This window comes from Aspergillus ibericus (assembly GCF_003184845.1).
Source record: "Aspergillus ibericus CBS 121593 unplaced genomic scaffold BO80scaffold_1, whole genome shotgun sequence".
Classification (NCBI taxonomy): domain Eukaryota; kingdom Fungi; phylum Ascomycota; class Eurotiomycetes; order Eurotiales; family Aspergillaceae; genus Aspergillus; species Aspergillus ibericus.
In genome coordinates, this window is record NW_020292099.1 from 581,507 (window position 1) to 606,446 (window position 24,940).

Below are 24,940 nucleotides of genomic sequence, written 5' to 3' on the forward strand. Positions count from 1 at the left end.
AATTAGTAATAATCTAGATTAAAAATAAATTTTTTTTAAATTTAGGATACTATTTCTTAAAATAATAAATAATTATAAATAATTCTTTATTATAAATTTCATAATTATATTTAGTTGGAAAGTATTTCTTAGAAAAAAAGATTATAAAATATAATAATCTATTTTTACTATACTGGAATAAAACTCTAATAAAAATATAATTTAAAATATTAATTTTTAATATTATTTTCTAGATCTAATTAAATAGCTGAAATACTAAAATTTTTTTAAAAATTTTTTTTAAATAATTTAAAATATTCTAACATGTGGGAGTCTAGATAAAGAAAATATTTTTTTTTAATAAATTATATAAGGGAAGCAGTAAGTTTTAAAAAATTATAAAATAATAATAGAAATTATTAAATCTTTAAAAAATTTATATATTTATTATACAGACTAGAATAAACTATTTAATAATAATTTTAATTTTTTTTAAATTTATATAAAATCTATTATAGCTTATAATTAAACCCAGGAACTTAGTCTCAGGAATAATAAATTTATATTTTAATATTTTAATAAAAAATCTAATTTTATATAATTTTATAAAAATTAGTTAAATATACTTTATATACTCTATTTAAATATAATTATAAATTAAAATATTATTTAAATATATTATACAAAAAACATCCAAGTAATTTTAAAATATATTATTAATATAATATTAAAAAGTAGCTGGAGTTTTTATTAGTCTAAAAAGTATTATTAATAATTTATATAAGTTAAAATAAATATAAAATATTATTAATTACTTCTATTCTTTAGTAATTTAAATATTATTAAAAATATTAATAATATTAATTTTAATAAAATAATATATTTTTTTTAAATTATTTAAAGTTTTTTTTACAAGCAAGAACAGGTAACAATCTTTAATAGAGATTATATTTAAAATATAATAATTTATATAGAATCTAAACCCTCCTCTAGATTTTTTAATAAATAAGATTAATAAAACAGCGGGTAATAAATTTAAGTAGATAAAATCTTTCTTTAAATTTTTAAATAATTATTTATAAAAGACCTGTAGTTCATTCTAGGATATATTATATAAAAAATTAAATAAAAAAATTCTTTTTTTTTTAGAGTAATAGTATGGTTATAATTATAATAAAAAAAATTTTTTTTCTATTTTTTTAAGTAAGAAGATATCTGCAAAATCTTTAAATTTAATAATATAAAATTTTTAATACTAGAAGTAGATTATAAAATAGTATTAATCTAGTCTATAATAATAATATATATTAGATAATTTTAGCACGCATAAACCACGCAAGTTATAATAAAGATTAATTATATATTTTAGTTCTTCAGGGACAGGGAAGATATAATATATATTAAATAAATATATATTAGAATATTATATAAAATATAAATTATAATTAAATAAATAAGTATATTATAATACTAGTAATAATATAAACTAGTAAATTAAATAATATACTTAATGAAATTTATTTAAAAATTATAGGTCTTTAGCTAAGATAGGCTAAGTATAATTAAAAAATAAGCTAGCTAAATAATTAAAAATAAAATATTTTTTTCTATATATTTATAAATTTTTAAAATTATATAAATATAATAAATAATTATTTTAGCTTTACTTTCTTAATTATTAAATCCTATAATAGACTTAGAGTATTTTAAAGAATATAAAAATAAATAATAAGTCTCTATTCAGCTCTTATCTATAATATATAATATTAAATAACCGGTATTAAATATTATATATATAATAATTCTCTAGTTATCTAGATTTAATATAATAAATATAATTATTAAATTAGTCCTTCAGAATTTTTTCTTAATAAAAATTTTTTTAATAATAATATTAAAGAAAATATAAATATACAGGATAATATTTTTTTAATAATAGTTTAAACTAGATATAGTCTTTTTAACTACTTACTAGAGTCAGGAAAATATAATTATTTTAATAATATTACTATCCTTAATTATAAGACTAGTATAAAGAATCTTAAATTAAATAAATTCAGAATTTTTTATTAGGAGTTTAATTCACACAAATAATAATTAATAATAAGGAGAGGATTAGATCTATCTTAATAAAAATAAATAAAATATATAATTAGTTTATTAAGCCAAAATATTAGGTTTAAAATAATAAATTAAATATTAATTAAAATTATAATAAAAATATTCTCTCCTTTTTTTCTAGGTAATCTTAAAATATAAAAAAAAATAATAAATAAATAATAAATCTATAGAATCATAGTCCAGAATAACTAATCTCTAGTTAGAAACTTCTATAAAAAATTTTTATAAAACCTCTCTAATAATTATAGGCATAATATATTAAATATTAATTAATCTCTATAAATAATTCTAAAGATTAGATATATATCTTAATTAATAATTATCTAAATTCTATAAGAACTAGACTAGATCACAATAATCTCTCTAGAAATATATTATTTAAAAATATAATATTAAACTTTTAATTAATATTGTCCTCCAGAGCGGTTATCAAAGAATTAAAATATAAATAAACTTTATAAATAAATTTTTTAAATTTAATAAAATATATAATAAATTTATAGTTTTCTTATTATAAGTAGTATAATTCTTATTAAATATTATAAATATAATTAGGGTTCCCAAAAGCATGTTTAAATATATCTAAAATATCTATAAAATTATTTAAAATATAATTACTATTTTTTATAAATAATTAAACCTAGGCATAAAGAATCTTATTTAATCAATTAATTGAGACGGCCGTTCAACACAGCAAAACAAGGTCGTATCAGTGCTAACTACTCTAGAACTTTAAGCGTAAGAAGGAAAAAAGGAAAATAAGAAATATTATAAGCGCTTACAAAAAAAAAATAATATTAAAGTAAATAAAATAAATATAATTATATAATTTTAAATAAGATTACTATTATATCATCCTTCTATTTAAATCTAATTACCCTCAGTCAGGGAAATATTATTATTATTATAATCTACAGTGAATTCGTTGTTTCCCGCGGCCGTAATCTATATAGGAAATTATTTAGATAGTCCGGGATAGTCTAAATAATAGATATAAAAATTATATAAATAGAAAAGTATATTCTTAAAATTACTAATGGAATATCACTTGTGATTATTTTTATTAGAATTTACTTATTTAATATAGTACTATAAAGTTCTTATCTATAAATAATTCTTTAAAATTTATTTTACTTTCTACTCTGTATAGTTATTAACCTTAATTAAAAAAGTTTAATCTAAGATCTGTCTAGGCAGCGGCTCTAAAGTACTATAAAAATAGAGTTTATCAGGATAAAAAATAAGGTAGACTTTTATATTATTAAATAATTAAATTTAGAATATATAATTAATTTTTTTAGTAATAATTACTAAGCTATACTAGTTTTCTAATAATTTCTAGAATGGTTACTCTTAATGCTAGTTTCTAGTATTTATATAAATCTTATCTTTAATATTAAAATTCACGGGTCAACGCTGTCAGTCAATTATAGATTTAAACTTATTAAATAATTTATATATCTTTTTTTATTAATTTCTATATCTGTTCTATACAGCAGGCTAGAACTTAGATTTATTATTAGTTAATAGTATCTATAATAGGGGTCTAGGAAGATAAAATATTATAGTTGTGTTCTGTAGGAGATATAATCTTAAAAAAATAATTTATTAAATATTAAATTCTATTTATTAGTTGTAAAAATATTTCTATAATAATTTTATTAATAGTATTTATTTTAATATAAGTAGAAAGCATGGTATCATAATAAACTAAAATAAAGATTAAGATTAATATTTTTAAAATATTTTAAAAGCTTTGGTACAGATATAATTCTAATTAAAAATAATATTTTTTTAGATTAGTTATGTTAAGGGTTATGTTATTTTATTATAAATTTTAATAAATTTTTAGTAAAAGTTATAAAAATTTAAAAATAATTAAATTTTTAGTAAAAGTTATAAAAATTTAAAAATAATTAAATTTTTAGTAAAAGTTATAAAAATTTAAAAATAATTAAATTTTTTATATAATTGTCAGGATCGCCTATTTAATAATAATAGTAATTTTTATTAAATTTATCTAGATATTATCAGTAGCAATAATAAACTTTAAAAACTTAGTCTTTATAATATAAAACTTATACTTATAAATAATAATCTGTAAACTTGTAGCTTATAATTTCTTAAATATTAAATATATATATAATTTATATTTAGTTATATTATTACTATAAATTAATATATTATTAATATAAACTATAATAAACTTATCTAAGTATTTTATTAAGATTTTATTAATAAATTATTAAAAGGTAGTAGGTTTATTAATAAATTTAAATAGAAAGATTTAATATTTGAATAAACTATATTATATTTTAAAAATTATAAGATTTTTTAAAATAAGATTTATTTTAATCCAGTGGAAACCTTAATATATATTAAATTTAATAAATATTTTTATATTACGTAGGCAGTTTATTATCTTATTAATAAAAAATAAGAGATACGGGTTCTTCTTAATTAAAGTATTTAATTTTTAATAATTTATATAGAAATAGAGGCCTTCTCTAGACTTTTAGACTATTAGAATAGAGGATATAAAGAATATAGAATTTAGTATAATAAATCTTTTATCTAGATTTTTTATAATATAATTATAGAAGGCCTGTAGTTCTTTTATTATTATTTTATAAAAAAAATAGTACTTAAAAGATTTTTATTTTTTAATTAAATCTTATAGTTGTAATACTAGAATAAAGATAATATATTAAATTTTTTCTTAAAAAAGATATCTATTAGATTATAGTATTATTTAAGAAGAATTTTTTAATCATATTTTTTTTACTTGTATGTGAAATCTTTAATTTTTTTATAAAAATTTTTTAATAATATTAAAATAATAAAAATCTCTATCTCTAAGTTTTTTGGATATTATTAGAAACTAGTTATTTTAATAAAAGCTATCTCTCCATAGAAAAATCTGATTAGAGTAGGTTTTAGTTTAAATTTTAAGATTCTAAAAAAAAGATAGTATTAGTAATTTTTTCTAATTAAGTTATATTTTATTTTTATTAAAACCTTGTACGGGCTGCTTTAATTAATATAAAAAAAATTAATAATAATTATAAAGATTTTAACTATTTATCTTCTAATTATATTTTATAATTTTTCTAGACTGTGTTTTGTTGATACTTATAATTTATTAAAAACTATTCTAGAATAATCTAAGAAATATTTATAAAAAATCTAGCTTTTATTTTATTCTTTAATATTAGCTAGCTTAGCTAGATTAGTTAGTAGTTCTAGTAATTTAATAAGATATTATATTTAATAAACCATATTTTTCTAAAGATAGTATTATATTTCTTTAAATCTAATATAAGAAAGAAAGTATTCAGGAATTAATAGCTATTAATAATAAGATTTAATTAGATTATATATATTAAATTAATAGTTTGTTTTCTGTTAAAGCCTATAATAAAGGTTATCTTCTTTAAAAATAATATTAAAATTTTAAAATATTAGGCTAATTTAATAATAAATTAAATATTTATTATTAAAAAAATATTAGCTCCAGAATTAGCAAGTATATAAATAAAAATAATAATATTATCTTTAGAAAATAGAATAGTGATTATAAAACTATTATTATTATTTTTTAATAAATTTTATAAATTTATTATATTTATTTAAGCTTCCAGTTTATTTAAAATAGAGATTTTTTCTAAATATTATTTTTTATTAATTTAGGTTTTTCCACGGGAGCTTCTCGAGTTTTTATTTATATAATTTTTTTTTAAAATATTCTTTACTCTTATAACTAGATTTCTTATAATAAAAATATTTTCTATTTTTTATTAATATCTTTTTAGTCTCTAGTTCTATACTAGAAATTTAAGTTAAAGGTTTAGAGAAAATACTTATAGTATTTAAAATAATAATAAAAAAATAAAATATATAAGATTTTATATAATCTCTAACTATTATAAAGTTATTTTTAATATATTCTTTAATTTATTTTTTAATTATATCTATAGAGTTAACATATTACTTTATAAATTTTTTAAAATCTTTATTATTATAGCTATATACAATGAGATCCTGAAATTTGATAGAGAGTTTACTATAAAAATTATTTTTTTAAATATTTTTATTGACTCTAGTTTCAATGGTAAGATAGTGAAAGATTAAGATAAAGATATAAAACTTATTTCTAATTTTTATTTATAAATTTAAGTACTAGCAACGGGCATTATAAATTTTATTAAAATTAATAAAAATAGTTTTTAAATATTTAAATATATTATTTAAATTAAAAAAGGGGTCAGTGACGTCAGAATAAAGATATAAAATAAAATATCTTTTAGTAATATTCTAATATTAACTAATAATATATATCTTATATATAATAAAAATACTATATTAATTAGTATTAATTTTTAATTTTTACTATATAGTAAGAGCCCAATCTTTATAAATTAGATTTATATTATTATTGAATAAAGAAGGATCTGGAATTTTTATAAATTTTTTTATTTTTATAAAGATATTTTAGTTTAAATATATTTATTATTATAAAACTTACATAATAAAGTAGTTTTATTTTTTAATAAGATATTTAATCTTCTAGGCCTACTAATCCTACTGGTCTAAAAAACTATCTTTTTTAATTTTTAAAATATTAAAAATCTTTAGAAAGATTTTAAAAGTCTACTTCAGATCTTTCTTATATTAGTTATTAAATTTAATTTAATTAAATCTATTTTTCTAGTCTGGTTCATCAGGCAGTATTATAAAAAATTATTAATTATTCTTAAGACTAAAAATCTAGGTATTTTTTCTAGCTATTTTATTTATTTATTTAGTTAGTTAGGTGGGTTTTTTAGCTGTCAGATATTACTAAGAATACGGGATAGAGATTGTTAATAGCTTAGTAGAAGCTGGCTATATATAATAATAAAAAAGAAATAAAGAATAATATTTAAAATTATAAAATAATTATTTAATATAGTAAAATGAGGTTGTATCAGTGCTAATTATTCTAAAACTTTAAGTATAAGAAAAAAAAAGAAAAATAAAAAATATTATAAGTATTCGCTTAAAGAAAATAATATCAAAGTAAATAAAATAAATATAGTCACATGATTCTGAACAAGGCTGCTGTCATATTAATCATGTAGACTTTGTAAGCAAAAATAATAGTATAATAATTATAATTAATATTTATTTTTATTTTAATCTAGAAGATAAAATAGCTTAAATCTAAATAATTACTTTTAAACTTATTAAAATTAGATAATTATTTAAAAAAAATAAAAATAAAAGATTTAAAATTAATTAATATAATTACTCCCACTAGAGAAGTTATAGATTTCTTAATAATAAGTTCTAAAATTAGAATAGAAGTATTAACTACTAGTATAATAATTTATATAACTTTAATATATTTTATTTAAATTTAATCTTTTTTTTTAATAGCAATTTTTTTTATAGCTAAAATATTAATTAGCTAGTAATTAATTTTTATAATTTATTAGGTTTAGTACGCGGTTACTACATTCCATATATTAAAATCTTATTATAGGCGGTCTTACTTATTAATAATTTTTATAATAAAGATAAAGATTTATTTATAATAATTATATTATTTTTTAAAATATTTAGAAATATATTAAACCAATTTATCTACTCTATTAAAATTAATTAGAGATTACGGGATAATAATTATTTTATAAATCTATTATTCTAAAGAAAGAGCTATATAGTATCAAGATACAGGCTAGTAAAGATAATAAAATAATAAATTCTAATAGATAAGTAGGATTTGGATAATAGTAATAACTAAGATTTTAATTAAATATTAAGCTGGCTATTAGTCAAGTTATATACAGATTAATAAATAAGACGTAGCTAGAGGCTACGGACGGGGTTCAGGAGATAGGTAGCTTTTAACCATATCTAGAGTCACGTGTTGGGCGGTAAGGCTTGGTAGTATTTCTCTCTTTCCAGCTGGGGAGGTTGCACCGTGACATAAGCTATATAAAATTAGTTAAATTATTATATTATATAGCTACTATAGCTATTAAAAATTAATAATTAATATAAATTAATTATTTATAAAATTATATATTAGTTAAATATATTTTGAAATTATTCAAAATTAAATTTATTAATAATCTACCTATTTTTGCTAATACTAATATAGTAAGACTTCAGATAAATCTTATATTAAATTAATTAGTAATACTACGCTATAAATATAATTTATAATAATAAAATTAGTTTTAAAATTAAAATTTTAATAATTAAAATTATTTATTCGTGATTTCTAAGCTATATATATTTTATTTATAATTCTTATATTTTAAAGCTGTAAATTATATATATAATTAAAATTATTTTTATTTAGGATTTAGTTTTATCTATATTTTAAATATCTTTATAGAGAATACTATATTTTTAAACTATAGAATACACTAATTTAAACTATTTTTAAATTAGTTTAAAGTTTTTATATTTAATATGTTGATAATTATACTTTAAAATAAATTTAAATTATAATTTAAAATAGTATTTAATAAAGTAATCAATCTAACATTCTAAAATAGATTTATATTAATTTAATTTTATTTTTCCTAAAAAATAGTTTAGCTAAGAATTAAATATTATAGATTTTAAAAGATAATCTATAGTATATTATATTAATAAATTATTATTTTAATATATTTTTTTATTAAAGATAACTTCTTATAATTAATACCTCTTTAAATATAAAATTTAATATTATTTAAATATTTTTTAAAAATATTAATCTTAATATTAAAAACTGCAGCGCACACAGTTTTTATAAAAAATTTTCTATATTAAAAAACTTTAATAGTAAAAACTATATATTTATCCTTATGAATTATATTATAAAATACTAAGAATCTAGGTAACTTGGTGATCTAAGCACATTTTTTAGTTTTAAGATGGTTAAGGTGGTCGAGTATGTTGAGGATTTTGGTGAGGGCTGGCGCGGCCGCTGGTTCGGTGTCACGCTGGTTCAGTGTCCGATTACGTTAACTTCTAGCCTCTCAAAGCCACTGGGTCCTCCATACACTGGCCAAGAAACACACGCATACTCGATACTGATTCAACCTCAATGAGGCCGAGACACGACAAGTTTCTCGCCTAGTTTCCAGCTCAACCCAGCGTTACTTCGCATTCAAGCTCTTTTGTGGATATCTGCCACTCCCAGTATTCCCCTCCAGTGTCAAAGAGGCCTTTCACTTGCTCATTACCATACAATGTACCTGCAAAGGCTTTAATTTTCTTGTATATGCCTATTTCACCCAAACACCCTTCATTCGGATAATAGTGTGTTGCGCCCCAAAATACATCAGCTACCATCTGGCCTATGGCCAAATAGACAGCACGCCGGGCTATCTAGAGCACCGTTCAAAGTGGTTCTTCGCTATAGGTACTTGAGCCCACCAAGGCGCCTCCGTCCTCTGGTGTTTTATGCATTTCTTCGTTGTTACTTAATGCCGACCCATGGATAGGTTCTCTCAGTGAATCGGCTGCGTAGTGGTTTGCTGCTCCTCGCATTCCAAGCCTCCGGCCGCAGCCGGAGAGATTTATTCTGATAATCTATCCACAGTGCCGAGTATGAGCCTGGATCGCCACGGGGCCGCTACATGTAACGATTCAAATGGGCAAGGTGCACCTCATAAGATGACTCAACTCCCAACCTCCGGCCCTGTTCAGGTATGGCTATAGAAAATCATCATCTACACCGCCAAGCTCACGACTGTCATCGACATCAAGGATAACTTCCAGGAGGACACTCCAACTTTCATCAAGAAGGCCAAGTCCAGAATAGCCGAGCCTATCGTTGCTGCTTTCATAGCTGGAGGTGTAGCAGGCGCGGTATCCAGGACAATTGTATCGCCCCTCGAACGCTTGAAGATTCTCCTCCAGATCCAAAGTGTTGGTAGGGAGGAGTACAAATTATCAATATGGAAAGCCCTCGGCAAAATTGGACGAGAAGAGGGATGGAAAGGTTTTATGCGCGGAAACGGTACAAATTGTATTCGCATTATCCCTTACTCCGCTGTTCAATTCGGCAGCTATAACTTTTACAAGAAGGTAAGCCGTGTCTGATGGTTCATATGGTTGACCAGGTATATACTATGGTCCAACAATTGAAGAGTGGATAATAGATTGGCAGTGAAGAACTGCTGGTTTGAAGGTTTCGTTAACGTAATCCTTCATCTAGTTCGCAGAATCTTCACCAAATGCCGAGTTGCCAGCGGTGCATCGTCTTATCTGTGGAGGTGCTGCCGGGATCACCTCTGTGACAATTACTTACCCTCTTGATATTGTTAGAACTCGGCTCTCTATTCAATCAGCCTCATTCGCAGGTCTCAGTCACCGAGAGGCCGGGGAGCGGTTGCCTGGCATGTTTACAACTATGGTCTTGATATACAGAAACGAAGGCGGCATCGTAGGTCTATACCGCGGCATTATACCTACTGTTGCTGGCGTTGCCCCTTATGTCAGTAATTCTCGAATCTCTATACGATATCACCCGTGGCTAATTATGACTAGGTCGGGCTCAATTTCATGACATATGAATCTGTTCGCAAATCCTTGACTCCTGAAGGTGATACAACACCAGGACCACTGCGCAAATTACTCGCTGGCGCCATCTCAGGAGCAGTGGCACAAACATGCACATACCCATTGTAAGTTTTATGAAAGCTGTCATTGTTATCACCGTCCATAAGAGCTGATACGGAGGCCACTATCTCAGCGACGTCCTTCGGCGGCGCTTCCAAATAAACACGATGTCTGGAATGGGCTACCAATATACATCAATCATGGATGCTGTGAGGGCTATTGTGGCGGAAGAGGGGTTGCGCGGATTGTTCAAAGGCATTGTGCCAAATCTTCTCAAAGTGGCTCCCAGCATGGCTAGTAGTTGGCTCAGCTTCGAGTTGACCCGGGACTTTTTAGTGAGCATGAACGAAGATAGATAGCAGACATACCCAATTTTCTCGTCTTTCGTCTCCTTCATCTCAACACATATGTCTGTTGGAAGTACAAGATTGGACGCCGGATATGGGACACAGGTAGAAAAACTGACGAGGGAGAGGCACTAATAGAAATCGGGTTACACATCTTCTGACCGTTGCCGCAAGGGTGCGTTTAAACGAATGATTGTTGGCCGTAATTGACACCCTACAAAATTATAGTAGTTTTGCAACAAAATTAGCTATGTGTGAGCTGGTGATTCCATAGGGGAGCTACAGCCAATATGTTAAAAGAATATTAACCTAGATGCTCATGCAGACAAATGGCTGATAAAAGTCATTTAGTTAGATTGGTGTATTGGTAGACCAAGATTTGTGGTTCTGGAGACGGTACTAGGCAGTAGGTATGTATAAGTGGATTAGACTAGCAGGAGAATAGGCGGGGTAAAAGTGGGAAACATATCGACACATTATGGATCATGAGGCTGCAATAGATATGTAATCCCGTTACGGAGTAGATAGGGAGGGTACTTACGTAGTTAGATGAAAACTAGAAAGGTGCGGCCCTGAGGAGAAGCGGACGGGGTCAGCTAAAACCCTCAGCAGTACGGAGTACTACTTTGTAAGTGACACCGAGGTCCAATGAGCAGAGATTGCAGAGAGAATGGATCGCTCCACCCAAAACTATAATTTATTTTAGTCCAAACTCTTAGTCTGGCATCTAAACGGGAGTTGCTGATTCAATGAATGGTTGATGCCTTGATTCTTGGGCGTCAAATGGCTTTGGTTACCGAATAAGGATTAGGGTAGGGCTCAACCCGCACACACCGTGCATCTGAAAATCGTAGATCCAAAACCTCACCAGCTTCACCTTGACTACGGGTGCGATAGCCAGCCAACTTTCAGGTGTCCCATTAATATCAGCAGACATGGGTATGTAAAAAGCATTGTGGTGGTGTCCTTGATTTCCAGGAAGCTCGCGATCTGCCTATTTCTGGGCAATACCATAAAATTTTACTTCTTATCAATGAGTGAGTACTAATACTGGAAAACAGGTATCGACTTGGACCGCCACCATGTGCGCGGCACCCATCGCAAGGCGCCCAAGAGCGAGAACGTTTACCTGCAAGTCTTGGTGAAGCTCTATCGATTCCTCGCCCGTATGTCTTTGTTTCCCCTTGGGTCCGGCCGATTTTAGCCACGGGAAACTGATCTGTGGTGGTTATTTCACAGGTCGCACGGAATCCAACTTCAACAAGGTTGTGTTGCGCCGTCTTTTCATGTCCAGGATCAACCGCCCTCCCGTTTCGCTTTCGCGCATTGTGTCCAATGTGTCCGAATCCCACAAGGGCAAGACCATTGTTGTGATCGGCACCATCACCGACGACAACCGCCTTCTTACCGTCCCGAAGTTGTCCGTCGCCGCTCTCCGTTTCACTGCTACCGCCAGAGCCAGGATCGAGAAGGCTGGCGGTGAGACTCTGACTTTGGACCAACTCGCCCTCCGCGCCCCTACCGGAGCGAACACGCTTCTTCTCCGCGGACCTAAGAACGCCAGGGAGGCAGTCAAGCACTTCGGATTCGGGCCTCACAGCCACAAGGCAGGTTTCGCCTGATACAAGGAGAAGAACTAAGTAACATGCTAACTTCTAGCAGAAGCCTTACGTGCGCAGCAAGGGACGGAAGTTCGAGAGAGCCCGTGGACGCAGAAGGTCTCGCGGTTTCAAGGTCTAAGAGACCCTAGTGAATTTGTGTCCATTTACTGTATCGGGTGGCGGTTAACCGCGCTCATGAGGATTGCAAATTGAATTTTATGAGTCCAAGCGACTTCACGGATGCATGTCGCCCCAACCTTTACTAGATCGCCCGATGCAAGACTGAATATCACGAGGGTCCGAGAGGAGCTTGGTTGAATGAAAATGAAAACGGAGTTAAATTACTGAATGCCTGAAAAACTTTTCATTATTTTCTATTTATATGTTACAGTGGTAGGCCTTTATGTTTCCACCGTCTACCACCTTCACCATCAAAGTAATCGCCCGCTCTATGTCCATCTCCGTAGACGAGATATTTGTAGATGGTCAAGCCATCTAGTCCCACAGGTCCTCTGGAGTGAATCTTATTTGTGCTGATGCCAACCTCTGTGCCAAAGCCATACCTCATCCCATCCGCAAATCTTGTCGAAGCATTCCAAAAAACTCCGGCACTGTCGATGCTGTTCATGAAATAGTCCGCGGTAGACCTTGTCTTGGTCAAAATAATATCGGTATGCTTCGAAGAATGGGTATTGATGTGGGCAATCGCTGCATCAACGTCTTGACCCGAGGCGGATGCAGGTATCGTTTTGACTGCCAAAATGAGATCCAGGAACTCGGTATTGTAGTCGGAGTCCACTGCATCTACAATTGAATCCATCTGTCCAGCGCCCAGAGCTTCTCTTAGTGCACTTTTAGACAATTCATCGCACCTCAAGGTAACCCCCTTCGCCACCAGAGCCTTGGCAACGGCAGGCAGTATGGTTGCAAGAACCCTTTCATGTACAAGCAGGGTCTCCAGAGAGTTGCACGCGGCCGGATAGTCTGTCTTAGAGTCCACAATAACTCTAACACATGTTTCCGGGTCCGCGTCGTGATGGATATAGGCGGAACAAAGACCGTCTGCGTGGCCTAATACTGGGATTTTCGTGTTGTCCTTGACGAAGCGAACAAGATCATTCGACCCGCGAGGAATGACCAAATCGATCAAAGAGTCCTGATCCAACAAGGAAGAAATTGCATCCCTCGTCTGTACGAGCTGGATAGACGACTTGGGAACTCGGGTGCTTGATATGGCTTCGGAGATCACAGTGGAAATCGCCACAAAAGATTCGCTTGATTCTTTCCCGCCTTCTCTGCTCGTTAGCAGTGCATGAATGACTTCAGAGGATGAGATAAAGGACCTTTTAAAATAGCTGCGTTACCAGACTTTATAGACAAGGCAGCAATGTTTGCGATGACCTCCGGGCGTGCCTCGAAAATTATCAATAGAACCCCAATAGGGCAACTCACTCTTTCCAAAGTAAGGCCATCATCGAGAAGTGTCCTCAGGGTAACGTTTCCAACTTGGACAGGTCAGAATAGACACATTGGATCAATTCGACAGGCTTACTTGGATCATGCAAATCCCGCACACTGAGGATTCCTTGCAACATATCATCATATTTTCCCGGCCTGGATAGATCAAGCCTCTTAAGAATACTAGGATTTAGATCGCCATTTTCAGCAGCACGGCTCGCCGACGCAATATCCTTAGCGTTAGCTTTAAGAATGGCATCCTTGTTCATTGAAAGCCCCTGGTAGAGCGCCGTCAATGCCTCATTGCGCTCATTATTAGACAAGACCGCCAGCTGGCGAGCGGCCAGAGACGCAGTGTTTGCGATTTCAAAAGCCGAAGATTGTGTAAGTGACATTTGTAAAGTGTCAGTATAAGAAACTGGAAGACTATGCAAGGAAAGAATGGGACGGGTGAGGGGCTGCAAAGTTAAGTACAGATTATATAATCACCCCTTACTATTTACATAACTAGTACATACCTGCGGAGTACGGAGTAACTATGTAGCTTGGAGATACTCCGTACCCCGCGAGCGAGGAGCACAATGATGTAATGATCAGTGTGAGCCCATTGCCTCTACTCGGTATTATTATGATTTGGACTGTATCACATTTCATTGATTGATCCACAGACTATCTAGTATGAACGAGCTCGTGTCATGCTACACATCTACATGTGGTAGTTCTGTACCAGAGTCATCCGGCAGACTACTTACCGTACCATGTACTCCCGTACTAATAATACTATTACTGGTTTGTATGTTCCCTGTATGAGGTAATTATTGAAGGGCGTGCTAACCTCAACCACTCTTCCCCACTTTCTACTTTGTCTGCGCCCAGCAAGTAACAGTCAAGATATCATCATACACCAAAATTAAGATGGCAGAGATTCTTCTGCACCTCACAACGGTGTCATCTCAACTGCAGGCTCTCGACGATACATCTGACGAAAGATATGACACTGAACTCCGTGACCTGATTGCATATATCAAGCAATTCAACAGGAATATTGATAGCCAATATCTACTAGATGTAAGCACTGCCGGGATTCTTTAACTGATAGGGAATAAGAACTTCGTCACCTCTGATTAAAGAGCCTACAAGTCATGCTTACAAATATGATTATTCGCCTCGCAGAATCTCAGTCCATCACAACACACACTATCCTATTTAATTATTCTCAACCTTCATATTGAGACCTTGCAAAACCAGACGAAGAACAGAGTACCCGACGAGATCAAACCCGGGAATGACTTGTGGGCGAAAGCTGTCTATTTCCTTAGGTCTTTTGATCCTATCCAGGTCCGCTATGCTGGTCATGAGTGGCGCCAACTTGTTGAACTCATAGGACAATCTGCTGAAGCTGTAGCGAAGGTAGGCTGTACTCTCATAGTGCACACAACCATCTGGCTATGTGATTAACCTGCAGCAGCCGTTTCTAGCGGTTCAAGTTATCAGGGAAGCCCTACTTCGACTCGACTCATCTGGAGTCCTCACATCAGTGCACATTACTTTCCTCAGACTCTCCCTGATCTCGAGATCATACAGTCATGCTTTGCCTATTCTGGAGAAAGAGATGTTCAGGTTCCCCACTAGTTCAGGGCAAGCATACCGCAAGCATATCGAACGTCCATTATGTTCCGAGGATACCCTTGGCGACACATTCATTTCTGACGCGTCTGGGTTCTCTGCAAAGCTGACATACAGGGACCATACGAGTTTTTTTCTTTATGGCGCAATGATCTATATGGCACTTAAATATTGGGATAAAGCGTTACATTTGCTGACCATTGTGATATCTTCTCCGGTCAATGACTCTGTCAGCAAGATTATGGTCGAATCATACAAGAAGTGGGTATTAGCTAGTTTGCTGGGACATGGAAAGGTATTTCATTCTCAAGTTCGATATCCTAACCATCGTGTTTGAGACTGACATATGTATCTTTTCTAGCTAGTTGCACCTCCCAAGATAATCTCTCCACACGTTCTGAAAGTGTACCAGACATTATCAAAACCTTACGCGTCTTTGGCTGACGCTTTTGAGAGGAGTGATTTCCAGAGGTTGAGAGCTGATATTGATTTCGGTCGGTCAGTCTGGCGTGCTGTAGGTCATGAGTCATGAGGGCCCTTGTTGAAGTATAACTTATACTAACAGACCGCCAGGACAATAACGAGGGCCTCGTCTGTCAGCTATTTCGTGCCTATAATACATTCCTAGTACTCAAGCTAGGTAGAACATTCTCAGCTCTTACTACAGCGGATGTGGCACGACGCACGTTTACTTCCCTAGCATCCTCTGCGAATGTCGAAGAGTTCGTAGCGTCACTTGTAATGTCTGAGACTCTGGGCGCTACACTGGTACATTTACACCCACACGGAAGTGCTACAATGCTTCGATTTTCTGCGCCGACCAAGCTTGTCTTCAATAAGGAAATTTCCATGCGGAACCGATTGATCGAAGGGGGTCGAGCGTTACGATTTATCGCAAATGATGTGGATCAATGTAGCAGCGAGTTGAAGCTGGGCAATGAAAATCTTCAGCTTTTGTCGAGAAATCAGAGATGGTCTGATACTTCGGGTAAGGGTGGTGGCGATAGTGTTGGAGAAGCGGATGGTGGTCTGGACATCGAGGAAGACATCATGGGAGATGCTACTTGAAGCACATGGCAACCTTGGTCCTTGATAGGGGGCTAATTCAGAATAAAGCCTCGAATACAGACTCTAGTCATCATAGATTCTACGGTACTGTCCCGGTATACACTATCTGTCGATTTTTGTTGGCCGGCCTGCGTGGATCATCCTACAATTGCATTTGTTTCGATTGATTGAGTGATTCTTTGCCCTGTCTTCGGGATTTCTACACCTTGTAAAAACGATCTTGACTGTCAGCCAACGCATTGACCTTATCTGCCTTTAATCTTCTTCAGCCGTGGACAGGGGCACAGCTTTTCGTGGAGCTCATGTATTCACATATATTATTCTGCATCATGATAAAATATACTCATATGTTTTATCAATTAAAGTACCTACCCACATTTACTGTTTTTAATGACAACTACTGCTTGGGGCCTCGAGTCTGCACCTATGGCTAAGCCACCCTACATGTCATTGCCAGTGGCATAGGGGGGTAGCATATACTCTGCGCTGGGTGCTTGTCAAGAAGAGAGTTTGCGAATAAACATCTCGTTTGCGGTAGTCTGCGATATGGGAACATCTCCGAGACTGTGACCTCAAAGGCTTGGTAAACAATGTAGACGCCGATCATCTTGTCAGTATTGTATATAGATATTGCAGACCGCTAAGAAGCACGTCATATTTGACTTCGCAGTCAGCCCTAGGTCGTGGACTTTCGGTGCAATTTTGCGCAACCAAGAATAAGTACTCCGTACATGATGCCAAAACCCCGAAGTTTCACGCAATACCTTATCCAGGTCGAGTGTCCTGACCCCTAGCCTTCCTACAGAGCATCTGTGACATCATAAAATGACACACATCTTCGTCAGACCAGTAGCTCAGGTGACTAGCAATACTAGCAATCATCGATATATCAAATGTGCCCCTGTATGTGAAATTAGCATCTAAATGTTTGAGACTGCAGTTAGAATTAAAGGTGCAAGCAACGGTCTTACTCTTGTATGCTATAGTCGACCCTCCCATTGGAGTTAAGTGCTCTCACTTTGGCGTCTTCAATCAGGAGCTTCTCTCCGTATTGGTCATTTCCCAGTGACTCAGATGGGTTCTCTCCTCTGGTCTCTGAGCCCCCTCGCTTCCCACGGCCTCCGGTCCTACGATAGCCTTCATAGAGCGTTTCCAGGTCCGAGTCGATAAGAGTAGGGTTTCTAGCATTCTCTGTCTTGTGGAGAGAACCAGGACTCGAAGCCACTGGCCGTGTTTGCTGAGCCTGCAGTGTAGAATTTAAGGCTTGATCGGAAGAAGCAGTTTCCGACGTAAGGCCAAGACTGCGGTTAAGCAAACTGCTTGCCACACCGGATGTGAAATTAGTCCACAATGATCCCACGCTTTGGCCAAACCGACTGCTAATCATTGAAAGGCTCTGCCCTGATGCCGTCCAAAGTCCTCTTTTGACTGACGGCAATGGCTGTGGTTTGAGAGACGACATTGCTGGTGATATGAGAGGCTCAAGACGATAGCTAACTGGATCGGAAGGATGGAAAATATTGAACAGCTGTCGGCATTTCGGAGAAGACACAGAAGTATGCTGCAAAAGCGTCTCTTTTTTAGCAGACTGTACATTATGGCGCACAGAAGGGCTAGGTGTCGACTTGACAGCTACAGTCTGCCCATCAGGGTAAACTGAAAACTTCCCATCTCCACCGGCGTTCCCAATTTGTCGCCCAGCAATAGTCTTCCCTTTGAGCATCTGGAATAGCGCTATTGGGGAGCCTAGACAGAACAAATCTTCACATTCAAAGCCCAAAGAATCACCCTGGAATGCTTTGTGACCCGAGTCATTATGATCCAAACGGGAGGTGTCAGGCGACTCCGAATCCTGCTTTTCGTGGCAAAGGATATCAAACAGAATGGCGCTACCAAGCGAATGCCCACAGAGACTTACAGTGCCCCTGAAAGATGGGTTCCGTTTCTTGTAAAGATCCAGAATCCGGTTACACTCCTGTTTGACTATTCGAGAAATGTGCTCACAGTATGCACTCTGGTAAAGAAGTACATCCATGGCTAAATCAGAGATGAGGTTTCGAACTGCTGGCACATTATCAAGCGTGATATCGGACAAGCTAGGATACGAGATATCACCCGGGCTTTCCGCATCGCCCAGATCGAACTCCATGCGGGGTTGCTGCTCTTTCTGGTATGGAAAGTCAAGAAGATGTCTCCAGCACCTGGGATAGATTAGCTCTGCATACGGTATATCATACGAAAAGGTGTGAAAAGAAAGAAAGAAAAAGACCGTAAGAGGCTCAAATGTACACTGTAGACCCCCCCCAAGCATATAAGATGAAAACCACTTACACTGGGAGAACCTGAGTGCGGCAGTTTTCATGCTTGTCTTCAAAGTCGGAGTTGAGCGCTTGAAGATCAGGGGAGGCCCTGTAAACGCTCTTTAGGGTTTTGCGCAAAACATTTATGTCGTGTATAAAGTTAACACTTTCTAGTCGCATGCTAAGCCGCTGACCTATTCCGTGAGTAACAAGAATCAAGTGATCGATTTCCCGATCTTTGTCCTCAACCTTCCTGGAATCCTCCATTTCTTTCTGTTCTTGTTCGCGTGCTTGTTCCTCAAGTTCAACCATATTCGGTTGCGCGCCAGTCAACGGAATGTGCTGTTCCATCATTGGATTTGCCTCAGCCGGGGCCTCATCGCCGGGAATTTGATGATCAGATGTGGTGGTTTCGGAGAACTGTGGTACCCGCTTGTCCTGAGGTTCCTCAGGCAGTATATCAGGATGGTTATCCACGGATGTTTTCATTTCAGCACAGACCTTGTCTGATGATTGCCTCTGTTTCTTGGATTCGGTAAACCCACGAACAAGTTTCGTACCTGGAACGCCACCGAGCTTCTGATAGAAAGTTGTGCTCACGCGAGACATAAAATCATCGCTCATCAGCAACGCCGTCGAAGAATCCTGATAAGTTACTATGGTATTCATATAGGCACCAAATAGACGGTAAGGCTCAGGCTCATTGCCAGAAAACAAAGTTGCATGTCCAATATTCTCAGCGTCATTAGATGCAGTGCTAGACCCTGCAAGCAAAGTAAGCCTCAAAAAGCCCGCGTCATGGGACCATCATTAGTCTCACCATCACCACTGTCTCTTACTGAAGTCGGAGGCTTGGAAGCATAGCTAGGGCTTGTATATCGCCATGGTTTCGACTTGAGATAGCCCTCTTCGAGTTGGGTAGCTAGGTTTTCTTCACAGGGCTTTATCGTGGACCCATCTTGGAAAAACCAAGTACCACGACGGACTTCATAGATGGGACCTATCCAATAGGCCGGGCTGAGCTCCCTTTGTTCAATACTAACATCGAAAAGCGAGTCCTCATTCACAGGGACCTTGGTCGACTCGCGCGAAGCTTCCCTCATCGGTCGGTTGTACGGCATATGTTTTTCCTCAAAGTCCGCCTCCAGAAGTTCTTGGAATGCGTCCTCTATAGCCTGGGAGTCCCTGGAAGTGAACGGAACAAACTTTTTGGGAGGCACCAAGGGTTTTGAATCGCTCTTATGATCGCGGAGCCCTGGCTTCCATTTAGGCGAATCCACTGCATAGAACCATCTTACTCTTAATGGGGGACAGTCCTTTGGATACCGGCGTAGACTTAACCCATGTCTATGTGTGACTGTGTGATCCTCTCCTCGAGAACGGGGGAGGACGTCTTTCGTATCGTTGATAGGCTGCTGGGGCGTCGTACTTCTAGAGGTATTCCACGGAGAAAGAGCCCCGAAGAAGGTCCCCTTCTGACTGTCCTTTGACATTAAGCTCGCAAGAGCCCGGTATGTCAGAGCGCGAGCCAATGCGTTTGAGGAGAAGGGTGGCAAATAAATACAATGACTATCGAGTCGGGGATGAGCCGTCGGCACAAGAGCGGCCTGTATAGTCAAATAGTACGGCGGAGCCGGCCAGTATAAGAGGATGAAAATATGTTGGAAGCCGGAGGTTCTGGAGACGCAAAGGTTCTCTGCCGTTGTTCTTTTCGCACTGGTATCGTTGTTAGCGTGTTGCTGATTGAAAGCATCCAGTAGGAATGCTGGCCCACGAGCCCGAGGTATCTTTGTTTCGTATGAAGAAGCACCACTTAGAAATCTCCTACGACAATTAATTGATGCAGGGATGCAGGTAGCCTTGATCAGACACTAGTCGACCGGGACGTATCCAGTAATGCAGATAGTTAGTCGGCTGTTGACGGAGCATTGCTACGGTATGTACTCCGTACCCCATGTCTTCTGATAGTGGCTTGGCAGGCATCGTCATCGTGTACAAATGGGTTACATACATACATACGGAGTACCTACCGCCGAGAAGCTAAGTACAGAAGCACAACGAAGCTGATTGTACTCCACCCTTGCGATGTCACTTGTTGCCTTTCCATCTGTAGATATACATATACAGGATGTACTAAGAGTGCAAATTGCAGGTTCCCTTATTGTCTTCTGTATCGTATCTGATTGTATACGGGGTGGCTGAGCCTATCCCGTCGGTACTCTGAGTACAACTACCAGGTACTGGCAACCCCCACCTTGTTTTCCCCACTTACCCAGTAGGGGAAAATAACGCAACTACCTACCCAGGTGCCTAAGTACACCGTGCTTATTATAATAGTGCCTAGCACTTAAGCACCGTCAACTTCCTCTTGCACCCTTCTCTCATACTAATTACATCATCGAACCGGTTGCCCCTTCGACACAACTACTATATCATTGCTCTTGGCCAACTTCCAGTAATTTGGTTGACAGTTGCTTGTCAATAAACTATCGAATTGCTAGCTGCACTCCAAAGGAACCGAGTAAACCTCCTGAGAAATGAACGTGATCAAGCTTCAAAGGTATGAAAAGTGCACCCATGTCAATAGGGCTTGCTGTCTGCCAATAACCCTACTAATCCCACCATGCAGGAGATTTCCTCAGTTCGAGCAGTCGGAGATCTTCACTCTTCAAGATGCATTTCGGAAGCTGGATATTGACGACAAAGGCTCCCTAGACGAAGCCACTGTGATCAAGGCTACTCAACAGTCAGAACGAAAGCCCTATGATGTCGTGCGTCAGGCGTTGAAGGAAGTTGAACTCGACAGCTCTCGTCGTGTAGAGCTTGAGGATTATGTAGACGTCAGTACACTAGTGTTGATGTTACCGACTCCTTTGATTCGAATGCTAAAATCGTCTAACAGCTTATCTCTAAACTTCGCTTCGCACCGACGCAGAATAGCGCTGTTCCAACTTCTACGCAAGTGCTTTCGGGAAATGGAACCGGTCCATCTCGGCATGTCTCGAAAGGTAGCATAGGAGGCAAAATCCATGTTCAGGGCTCCTCAGCAAATGTAACACATACCATCAACGAGGATGAAAGGACAGAATTCACCAGACATATCAATGCTGTTCTGGCGGGTGATCCAGACATTGGCCACATCTTACCTTTCCCTACCGATACATTTGAAATGTTCGATAAATGTAAGGACGGTTTGGTGTTGGCGAAATTGATCAACGATAGTGTTCCGGATACAATCGACGAGCGTGTCCTGAATAAAGCCGGAAAGAAGATCAAAGAGCTCAATGCGTTCCACATGACTGAAAACAACAATATCGTGATCAACTCAGCTAAGGGTATTGGCTGCTCTGTTGTGAATATAGGAAGCGGCGATATTATAGAAGTGCGCGAACACCTCATTCTTGGTCTGATCTGGCAGATCATTCGTCGGGGCCTCCTTGGCAAAATTGACATCAAACTCCACCCTGAACTGTACAGGCTTCTAGAGGAGGATGAAACTCTAGAACAATTTCTACGCCTCCCCCCTGAGCAGATTCTCCTGCGCTGGTTTAACTATCATCTAAAGAATGCCAAATGGGATAGAAGGTATTCCGCACTCCCCTGTCTTGCCGTCTAAAATCGAGGAAGAGACAGTACCAATTCAGAGAGAGGCATAGGGCTGACTAGACTTTCTACCAATATAGGGTATCGAACTTCTCCTCGGATGTCAAGGATGGTGCAAATTATACCATCCTCTTGAATCAGTTGGCACCAGAAACCTGCTCGCGATTGCCTCTTCAGACGCAGGACGTAGTTCAGCGGGCAGAGCAAGTCCTGACAAATGCAGACAGGTTGGGATGTCGAAAGTTCCTGACGCCCTCCTCTCTAGTTGCAGGGAACCCTAAGCTGAACTTGGCTTTTGTGGCGAACCTATTCAATACAATTCCAGGCCTCGACCCGATCACCGACGAAGAAAAGCTCGAAGTCGAAGATTTTGATGCAGAAGGGGAAAGAGAAGCCAGAGTCTTCACCCTTTGGCTTAACTCGCTCGATGTACAACCGGCTGTTAATTCACTGTTTGATGACCTTAGGGATGGAACTATATTACTGCAAGCTTATGACAAGGTGATCCCTGGTAGTGTTAATTGGAGACATGTCAACAAGCAGCCAGTCTCTGGTGGAGAAATGATGCGTTTCAAAGCAGTTGAGAATACTAATTACGCCACCGAGCTCGGGAAGCACATCGGCTTTTCTCTGGTAGGTGTACAGGGCGCTGATATCACTGATGGTCAACGTACTCTCACCCTGGGCTTGGTTTGGCAATTGATGCGACGAGATATCACCAATACTCTTTCAAACTTGGCTAAGCGTATGGGCAAGCGTGAGATAACAGACCCGGAGATGATCAAGTGGGCAAATGAGATGTCTCGTCGTGGCGGCAGATCTTCGTCGATACGCAACTTCAAGGACCAGTCGATTGCTTCAGGCCTTTTCCTCCTCGATGTGCTCAATGGCATGAAGAGCAGCTACGTCGACTACGATCTTGTAACTCCTGGTCGGAATGACGATGAGGCTTATGCAAACGCTAAGCTGAGTATTAGCATAGCAAGGAAGCTGGGTGCTACGATCTGGTTGGTACCTGAGGATATTTGCCAAGTGCGTTCCCGCCTAGTAACCACGTTCATCGGTAAGCTTCGAGAAACCTCAACTCTTGATCATCATATTAGAATGTGCTAACACTATTCAATTAGGCTCCCTCATGGCCACATACGAGAAGATGCAGTGAAGCTCGACAATGTCGGTCGTTAGCAGTGCACCTCTCCCTTTCCTGTTTAGTCTTTTATGTGCAATTCATATTGTGTCTGAAGTATCTGTGTGCAGTAGTCTTCGATTCATGCAATGACAGTTTGCTCTCAAAATCGCGTTTTTGGCTTGAGCGGATCGTAAACAAAAACTCTGAGAATCTGAAATAGTATTCGTTGATTTGTAGGTATTTCTATGGACCGTTTCCTACCTAGGTTGACGGCTAAGACTCCCAACTAGCCTCTGCGAAATTCATTAAATCGACCAGTTAGAACATGAGCCAGTTTATACGGCCCTAAATGTAGACTGATATAAACCGCAAGGTGAATAGCTTAGGTCAGTCAATACTTAGTCTTTTCGCCCCCCCCTCCTACCTTACCTTTGCGCGCCCACCACAACCTTGCAAAAATATCATGTCTACCCAGAGAAGCTACATATATCTACGAGTCGTTCTCGAGGCGATGTTGCAGGAGATGCATGAAGTCGACCGGTCGAGTGGGACGGGGAAGGTCAATGATTATCGACTTATATTAGAACGCGAGGTCAAGACGGATAACGGATGGATGTTGATCGTGACGAGTGAAAGGACGACACAGTCTGGCGGTACGATAAGGAAAAAAGAAAGGCCCGCTCGACGTTCGTTCGGATATGATTCGAGCTGCTGACCATGATAAATACCAATGTTGAACGACAAAACCAATACCCCAACGTCTCGTATCTTTGCGCCACCGCATCGAGGGGTTGGCTTTTCCCCTTCCTCCCTGCTAATGAACAGTGCAACTTGCAAAATTATGGCAAAGAAAAGCACAGAAAGAAAGATTAAATATGGAGACATGGAGCATTGGAGAGAAAAGAAAAAAGCATCAGGGAGGATAAAAAAGTGTAATGGAGGAGGGGTGGGGGAGGAGGGGAGGGGGCCCGGAAAAATGTGCCAGTATTCAACAGCGATAGAATGTAACAATCATCCAGGTCGATCACAGGTAGTGCATGTAATAACGACTAAAGATTCATGTCCTAGCGCTTAGGCCCTGACTTTGGCCTAGCACAGATATGA

General features: G+C 35.8%; 5 protein-coding genes across 5 annotated transcripts; 3 read left to right on the forward strand and 2 right to left on the reverse strand.

The window, feature by feature from the left end:
• Positions 1 to 9,756: 9,756 nt before the first annotated feature.
• BO80DRAFT_450954 (solute carrier family 25 member 42) lies at positions 9,757 to 12,791 on the forward strand (the record flags this gene model as incomplete). The annotated part of the gene is made up of 8 exons (XM_025721849.1): positions 9,757 to 9,789; positions 9,862 to 10,170; positions 10,301 to 10,579; positions 10,633 to 10,769; positions 10,838 to 11,001; positions 12,113 to 12,217; positions 12,291 to 12,658; positions 12,714 to 12,791. 8 exons carry the CDS (start codon positions 9,757 to 9,759, stop codon positions 12,789 to 12,791), a joined length of 1,473 nt encoding a protein of 490 aa, XP_025580540.1.
• Positions 12,792 to 12,813: 22 nt separating this feature from the next.
• On the reverse strand, positions 12,814 to 14,505 carry BO80DRAFT_470141 (glutamate-5-semialdehyde dehydrogenase; the record flags this gene model as incomplete). Its single annotated transcript, XM_025723064.1, has 3 exons — positions 12,814 to 13,942; positions 13,996 to 14,157; positions 14,205 to 14,505. The coding sequence occupies 3 exons, from the start codon at positions 14,503 to 14,505 to the stop codon at positions 13,038 to 13,040; spliced, it is 1,368 nt and encodes a 455-aa protein (XP_025580541.1). The 3' UTR covers positions 12,814 to 13,037.
• Positions 14,506 to 14,721: 216 nt separating this feature from the next.
• Positions 14,722 to 17,199, forward strand: BO80DRAFT_370763 (putative COP9 subunit 3). The gene is made up of 5 exons (XM_025716463.1): positions 14,722 to 15,178; positions 15,284 to 15,520; positions 15,579 to 16,031; positions 16,098 to 16,250; positions 16,310 to 17,199. Exons 1-5 carry the CDS (start codon positions 15,026 to 15,028, stop codon positions 16,802 to 16,804), a joined length of 1,491 nt encoding a protein of 496 aa, XP_025580542.1. The 5' UTR covers positions 14,722 to 15,025; the 3' UTR covers positions 16,805 to 17,199.
• BO80DRAFT_370767 (DDHD family phospholipase) lies at positions 17,200 to 21,015 on the reverse strand. The gene is made up of 4 exons (XM_025716464.1): positions 19,925 to 21,015; positions 19,136 to 19,868; positions 17,776 to 19,005; positions 17,200 to 17,705 (listed from the first exon to the last, which is right to left on the reverse strand). The coding sequence occupies exons 1-4, from the start codon at positions 20,595 to 20,597 to the stop codon at positions 17,570 to 17,572; spliced, it is 2,772 nt and encodes a 923-aa protein (XP_025580543.1). The 5' UTR covers positions 20,598 to 21,015; the 3' UTR covers positions 17,200 to 17,569.
• Positions 21,016 to 21,239: 224 nt separating this feature from the next.
• On the forward strand, positions 21,240 to 24,092 carry sac6 (fimbrin). Its single transcript, XM_025718381.1, has 5 exons — positions 21,240 to 21,664; positions 21,734 to 21,944; positions 22,007 to 22,689; positions 22,788 to 23,770; positions 23,835 to 24,092. The coding sequence occupies exons 1-5, from the start codon at positions 21,642 to 21,644 to the stop codon at positions 23,867 to 23,869; spliced, it is 1,935 nt and encodes a 644-aa protein (XP_025580544.1). The 5' UTR covers positions 21,240 to 21,641; the 3' UTR covers positions 23,870 to 24,092.
• The last annotated feature ends 848 nt before the right edge of the window (positions 24,093 to 24,940 follow it).

Bases quoted from the DNA above. Each gene is read 5' to 3' on its own strand.
- BO80DRAFT_370763 (XM_025716463.1), top strand. From the start codon at position 15,026: ATGGCAGAGATTCTTCTGCACCTCACAACGGTGTCATCTCAACTGCAG. The intron at 15,179-15,283 runs GTAAGCACTGCC...TTCGCCTCGCAG, and splicing joins ATAGCCAATATCTACTAGAT to AATCTCAGTCCATCACAACA. The intron at 16,032-16,097 runs GTATTTCATTCT...TATCTTTTCTAG, and splicing joins GTTTGCTGGGACATGGAAAG to CTAGTTGCACCTCCCAAGAT.
- BO80DRAFT_370767 (XM_025716464.1), bottom strand. From the start codon at position 20,597: ATGTCAAAGGACAGTCAGAAGGGGACCTTCTTCGGGGCTCTTTCTCCG. The intron at 19,006-19,135 runs GTAAGTGGTTTT...AATCTATCCCAG, and splicing joins CGCACTCAGGTTCTCCCAGT to GTGCTGGAGACATCTTCTTG. The intron at 17,706-17,775 runs GTAAGACCGTTG...TTTCACATACAG, and splicing joins GTCGACTATAGCATACAAGA to GGGCACATTTGATATATCGA.
- sac6 (XM_025718381.1), top strand. From the start codon at position 21,642: ATGAACGTGATCAAGCTTCAAAG. The intron at 21,665-21,733 runs GTATGAAAAGTG...CCCACCATGCAG, and splicing joins AACGTGATCAAGCTTCAAAG to GAGATTTCCTCAGTTCGAGC. The intron at 23,771-23,834 runs GTAAGCTTCGAG...CTATTCAATTAG, and splicing joins CCTAGTAACCACGTTCATCG to GCTCCCTCATGGCCACATAC.